At 43.1% G+C, this 6,837-nt stretch overlaps 1 protein-coding gene across 1 annotated transcript; it reads left to right on the top strand.

Annotated features, from left to right (window-relative positions):
- The first annotated feature begins 351 nt into the window (after positions 1 to 351).
- LOC134615294 (tachylectin-2-like) lies at positions 352 to 6,289 on the top strand. The gene is made up of 4 exons (XM_063459791.1): positions 352 to 385; positions 3,609 to 4,455; positions 5,009 to 5,189; positions 6,075 to 6,289. The coding sequence occupies exons 1-4, from the start codon at positions 373 to 375 to the stop codon at positions 6,276 to 6,278; spliced, it is 1,245 nt and encodes a 414-aa protein (XP_063315861.1). The 5' UTR covers positions 352 to 372; the 3' UTR covers positions 6,279 to 6,289.
- Positions 6,290 to 6,837: the final 548 nt, after the last annotated feature.

Below are 6,837 nucleotides of genomic sequence, written 5' to 3'. Positions count from 1 at the left end.
TCATAATAAAATGGAACATTCACACAAATTTGTTGAAAGTGAGGTGGAGGTGGACGCCCATACATGATTTCAAGTTTTATACATAATCCCCATCACTTTTTGACTATTTTTGTCTCAGTTTTGCCATTCAGATTAGAGTTTAGTGAATGACCCTGTGATAGTGAATTTCATTCCTGCTTATTAAACCAGGTACAGCTGTGTGTGGGGAGGGGTCCTGACTATAAAGCTAATCACTGAGGGTATTGCCCTTATACAGAGATCTCTGGAGACTTTTCCTCAGCTATACAAGCCAGAGACTCCAAGATAAAACAAAAAAGGATTTTTGCTGGGAGTCTAGAGATTTGGGGCTTGTTTTCTGATCTCTCTTTGATAATGGATACACCAGGTAAGTGATCCCTGTGTATTGTGGATTTTTAAGCTCATTTTGTAGGGTTGTATATACTGAGCATTACTAGGGAGTCTCTCACATTATAGAGAACTATGTATGTAATGTTTTTTTGTAGTTTCTCATAGACCCTCTGTTATTAATGATATTAAATTGACACTATAGTTAATAGAATCACTACAGATTAATGTAGTTGTGGTGTCCACCTATTGTCTCTGGAGGTTTTTAAATTTAAACAATGCCCTTTCAGGTAAAAGGCAATGTTGCCATTATTGCCTAGAAATGCCTCTGGTGGAACTCTAGATGGTCACTAGAGGAGATTCCTGTGTCAGTTCTGCACAATGTGCAGTACTGACGCTCAGTGCCTCTACATTCTGCAGGAATGTTCCTCATAGAGATGCATTAATTCAAATCACGTCTACAAAATGATGCCTTGGGGGGGTGGATTAGACACGGCAGCAGGAGCCCTGAGAACTAAATTTACAACCGCACTTGCTATGTATGCAAATAGGTGGTTCAGGCGAATAGTCTTGCTGTGCAATAACCTCCCATCTTCCTACAGGAAAGCCTTGTACTGGCTGATATCAAACCTGACTATCTCTGCCACATAGGTAGCACTATCTTCTGTGAGAATGGCATGGGATCAAAGTGTCTAAAATCACCTTTCCGACTGATCTAAGGAGGGCTGGGAATCTAAACAGGCACTGCAGTATCAGGAATACATGTTTATAAATTCTCTGAATTAAAAATCTTGGAACTGTTTGGCATTCAACATGAACTTCAATCTAAAGCCAAAACCAGAGTCTTAGCTGATATGTCACATCTTCTCAGGTTTGGCTGAAATTGCTGCTTAACTTGATGTGCCATTCATGTATAAATTCTCATTTATTATAAAAAAAAAAGCCAAACTTTATAGTGTGTGTGTGTGTGTGCATAATTTGGGGAGGGGGGAGGGGGGGGGGGGAGGAGGGAGGAATACTGAGTATAAGCCGAGGCCCCTAATTTTACCCCCAAACAACGGGAAAACTTATTGACTCGCGTATAAGACTAGGGTGGGAAATGCAGCAGCTACTGGTAAATTTCTAAATAAAATTAAATCCTAAAAAATTATATTAATTGAATATTTATTTAGTGTGTATATAATGAATGCAGTGTGTGCGCATGTGATGCAGAGCCTTGTTGGGGGGTGGTCATTTTTTATTTAATATTTAATATTTGTATTTATTTTTTTTGTCCCCCCTCCCTGCTTGCTAGGTGGCCAGGGAGGGGGGCTCTCACTCCCTGGTGGTCCAGTGGTGTGCACTGTGTAGGAGGGGGCTGGCAGGAAGCTGTAACTTGCCTTTCCTGCAGCTCCTGTCAGCTCCCTTCTCTCTCCTCCGGTCCGTGCAGCTCCCTCTGCAAGTCTCGCGGCTGCACGGAGCGTTGCCACGGTAACCCGTAGCAATGCTCTGACCCCGCGGCTCTCGACTTGCAGAGGGAGCTGACATGGGAGTTGCACGGACCGGAGGAGAGAGAAGGGAGCTGACCGGAGCGGTAAGTAACCGCTTCCTGCCAGCCCCAGGTCCTTGTCTGTATTATGGCAATGTAAGTTGCCATAAGACGAGTGGGGGTTTTTCAGCACAAAAAATGTGCTGAAAAACTCGTCGTATATACGGTACATTTGTTTTGATTTACAGAGTACATAATGTATATGGCTTCAGTTTATTACCAGTCTCAGGTCACAAAATACAAACCACTTTAGAAGTTGACCATTAACCTTTCAATACAAACATACATCACAGGTTAAGTGTGCATTTTGATGGATACATGTTTTGGAGAATTAAAATTTTTAGGGTGTGGGTTTTTTGTTTTTTCTTATAAAGAAACTAAATTTAGTTTTGACGCCGAGGGTATATCTAAAGGAAAGGGGTTAAATGATTAGAAAGGGGCAGGTCTGCACAGATCCAGGTCCCTCCACTTAACTGGCATACAGGAAGGCAGACCAAAAGTCCCTGCAGCGCATAATTGCTCTGACTTGCTGTCTCGGTGATCACATGTGCTGAGACAGCATGATTGGTTGCTGCCTGTCTGCCACGGACATCGAGGCACAATTAAAGGGACCCTAGTCACCCAGACCACTTCAGCTCAATGAAGTGGTCTGGGTGCTAGGTCCCTCAGGTTTTAACCCTTCAGATGCAAACATAGCAGTTTCAGACAAACTGCTAGATTAACATTTGGGGTTAAGCCAGCCTCTACTGGCTGTCTTCTGGACAGCCACTCGAGGTGCATCTGTGATGTTGGAGGCATATTATCGCGTAGAGCGTCCATAGGAAAATTTGAGAAATGCTTTCCTATGGACACTTTGTGCGCGGCACTTGCGTGCACGTTCGGCAAAGCTGACCTCAGTGGGAGGAGGAGAGGTCACCAGTGCCGCCGAAGCCTGGCGCTGGATGAAGGTAAGTGGCTGAAGGGGGTTTCAACTGCTTCAGTGCCACAGGAGGGGGACCCTGAGGGTGGAGGCACCCTCATGGCCCTAAATTGTGAGGAAAACCACTTTGTTTTCCTGACACTATAGTGATCCTTTAACCTGACAACTGCGGAGATCTGGGGTTAATTTTAGTAAATAACAGAAATTTAATTTCTTGGGATCCAGTCCATATTTTGGCCTCAAACCCCACAGTACCTCTCTGCTAGGAGCACCTTATTGTCTATGTATATAACTCCACCGCAATAATGTCTCTAAACTACTAAATGTGTTTAGAAATTGGTCTGTGTAAATAAGATGCATTATTCCTGTTCAAAATTACACTTTAATTCTACTACTTGTTGGTAAAAGGCCTAAAACCATTCTATCTTTGGCCACACCATGAATCTCATCCCTAAATGAGTGTCCTCTTTTTGTCCATTTGAAATCTCTGGAGGTATAAAGAAAATGATGGATCAGTGCTCCTCAAGGCAGTCCATATTTAGGGATTACCTGGGTATATCTAGGGTGTTTAGTTTATATTTTCTAAACGCCTTGGACACACGTAATCCCCAAATCTTGGACTGTTAGGAGTGCCTTGAGGAGCACTGCTGTAGACCATACGAAATGCCTCGGTGTTCTTGAAGGGATGTTTGCTGTGCTGCTTGTTTTTTTAACTGTTCCAAACTACAATCAGTATCTTGGCTTATGACTTGCATCACCTGTCATTTCAAACTGTTGTGAATTACTTCTAACTAACCTCTTCCTATTGACTTCCAGACACCCTCCTGTTTGCTGTGAAGGATTATGTTGCCAGAGCTGGATTACCACCCAAGAATCTTCTGGATAACTTTGATGCCAGATCTAGCAGTGTAGGGAAGCTGAATAATGTCAGTAAGATTGCCTTTAACCCAGAAGGGGTGCTGTTTGCTGTGCGTGGTACAGAGCTTTTCATGGGAGCTATGCCTTCAGATCCAAACCTGGACTGGTTCTCAACTGCCAAGAGAGTGGGCAAAACTGACTGGGATGGGTTTAAATTCATGTTCTTTGATCCAAATGGCCTTCTGTATGCAGCTACCAAGAAAGGGGAGTTCTACAAGGGTCCAGCACCAAGCAATGAAAATGTGTCCTGGCTTTATGGCCAAGCCACCAAAATAGGAACCAACAGCTGGAATGAATTTGATGCCCTTTTCTTTGACCCTAAAGGCATCCTGTATGCAGTGACAAGTGACGACAAGCTTGTGATGAGAAGCCCCCCAACCAAACCAGACGATAACTGGCTTGATTCCAGCAAAACCATTGGAAAAGGAGGCTGGCGCATCCTGACCCATTTCATGGCTTTCACCCTAGAGTCAGACCTGTGGTGTGTGGATTCAAATAATGGCAACATCTATAAAGGACCAACCCCGACCATTGCTGATACCAACTATATTGAAAAGGCACAGAAACTGGGCTGGGGTTACAATGTCTACCCCCTCCTTTCCTTCACCATTGATAAAACCATCCAGAGTATTGTGAGCTTTGAATTTCTGCCAGCTTCAGGGAAAATCCTATCCCAAGGCACAGAGGTGGTGCAGACCCAGATCTATAACAACAAGAGCAGCACTCCATTAAAGCACACCTTCTCGTAAGTAATGGAAACCTCATTGTGCTGCTTGCTCCTGTCTGCTGGCAATAATGCTTGTACTTGGGTTAGAAAGGTAAATGCCTGCAGTGTATATACAATACTTGGAATGCTCAGGTCTGTGATTGGTGGTGTATAGACCACATCTCTAGTCCTATTCCATGATCTAGATGGTTACAATGAGAATGGGTAAGTTTGCTGAGGACATCGAAGAATAAGGGTGTTCAAATGGCTTTTCTTAACTTTCCTTTCAGCCATTTAGTAGATGGCTCCATAACTTGCCCCTCACGTGGCACTGTCATGAAAGGGTAATCTGCACTCCATATGGTCTAATGGACCTATGAATTTCAGAAGGCACTTGGTTTTTTTTTCTCATTAAGATTTTCTGAATTTTGAGCAAACTGAAATTCCAAATGAATATATCTCCCTTTTATCCTTGCTCAAAAAAGCCAAATTAACCAACTGGATGGGAGTGGAGGTGGTGGTGGTAAACGAGCCTGAATCTTGATCCAAGTATTCCAGTCTATCAAACTATTAATGACTGGTTTCTTTTTAGCTTCTCCAAAACTGTAACTGAGAGCAGCAGCTTCAGCCAGCAACATGGATTCACGGTTGCTGTTGGAGCTGAGATGTCCTTTAAAGCTGGAGTCCCATTCATAGGGGAAACTGAGACCAAGATTTCCATCAATGTGAGCACAACTCATACCTGGAATTTCACCACAACCAACACAACACAGGTAAGCATGGCTTGTGGGAAGGGAGAAAGTATTCTCTGTTGCTTAGACTTGGCATACTGCTTACAGTGAAATATCAAAACCCACTCTGCTATTCGGTTTATTCTTCAACTGGCTTCAGTTTCTTTCTCATGACTCCATGTATGACTTTTATCTGCTTCTAAAGGCACAGCCCCACTGGTTAAGACATCCTGACTTGGTAGTTGTGGGCCCTGTAACTGCATATCTAATAAGGCAGGTGGCTGGGTAAGAACCTTGCTTAACTGGCTTTGGTCAGTGTACACTCTTGCCCAACCTCTATAAAAGCTGTCATAAAATACACTATACCTACTTATGCTGAACTTGCCAACTTGTATTCTGTTGGCATGTTACAGTAAATGCTCCTTCTCAAAGGGATACTACAGGCAACAAAACAACTTTATCTTAATGATACAGTTTTTGGTGTATAGATCATGCTCCATGGCTCGGAGGCTACTAACCGAGCAGGAGATGAGGAATTCTAGATTAAACAGACTATGTAATAAAGGAACCTGTAATATCCGAGCTTCATGTTTGGGAAGGTTGTTCAAATCATGTGCTGGGAGGTGTGACTAGGGCTGCATAAACAGTGAGTGATTGATCCCCTAAATTGAGCAGGAAGATTGCAAGGGCATGATTTGTACACCAAAACTGCCTAATTATGCTAAAGCTGTTTTTGTGCTTGTAGTGGCAAATGGTTAATAAGAACCACACAACACAAATTCCTGTGGTGTGCCTCTGTAATCTCTCACCTACCTTCATTGTACTGCAGTACAGGCAGAGGAGGATTGAAATAACACAGGGCCCTGAGCAGATTTCCAGTTTGCCCCATTCCTCCTTCAGCTTCTAACCTTCTGACTTCTTCTGCAGACAACCTTCTCATCCAGCACAGATGTGGAGGTTCCAGGTGGACATTCAATACGTATGGTGGCATCAGTGACCAAGGCAGAAATGGATGTACCGTTCAATGCCAAGATCCGCACTTTGTTTGGCTATGAGACCACCATCCAGGGAATGTGGAAAGGGGTCACTCACTATAACCTGATGGTCACCCAGGAAGACTACAAACCATGAGATGGATAATCCTGTGCATTCCTCTGTATGGAATATGATCTGAAATATGAAATGTTGTACAGATAAATCAAACTTTGCATAATTCCATTCATGGTATAATAGGAATTGTATAAATGGCAGGAATGTCATGTTCTGTCTTGGTGTACAAAAACAAATTAAACTTGTGCATGTCTTGCAATCCCTTGTTCCACTGACTTTCAATCGGTTTGCTTTACATCAGGTAGAATGTTCAATTCTAGGTATCTTTTTCCTTATCTAAACTGTAAACCCCCTTCTAATTCATGTACATTTGCTTCACACTATAACCATCCTGACTAGTAGCCTAGAGGTCAGCCAAATGACTATCCATCTCTGGCATTCCATGACTGTTATATAATGCAGGGATGGTCGACATTTTTGCAGGTTAACTCTGACCTAGGAAGGGAGTCAAACATCCCCCTATGCTGTGAACCACAGTGGCATAGATGTTGCTTCATGGCTTGGTCTGTTCTGCATGCATGTTTGTTTTAGAGAAGTGGAGGGTTCTGGTATACCTAACTAAAACTGAGTCGCTCACACT

Source organism: Pelobates fuscus, chromosome 6, assembly GCF_036172605.1.
Source record: "Pelobates fuscus isolate aPelFus1 chromosome 6, aPelFus1.pri, whole genome shotgun sequence".
NCBI lineage: Eukaryota > Metazoa > Chordata > Amphibia > Anura > Pelobatidae > Pelobates > Pelobates fuscus.
This window is presented reverse-complemented; position numbering and strand designations above follow the sequence as displayed.

Bases quoted from the DNA above. Each gene is read 5' to 3' on its own strand.
- LOC134615294 (XM_063459791.1), top strand. The intron at 4,456-5,008 runs GTAAGTAATGGA...GTTTCTTTTTAG, and splicing joins CCATTAAAGCACACCTTCTC to CTTCTCCAAAACTGTAACTG. The intron at 5,190-6,074 runs GTAAGCATGGCT...CTTCTTCTGCAG, and splicing joins CCACAACCAACACAACACAG to ACAACCTTCTCATCCAGCAC.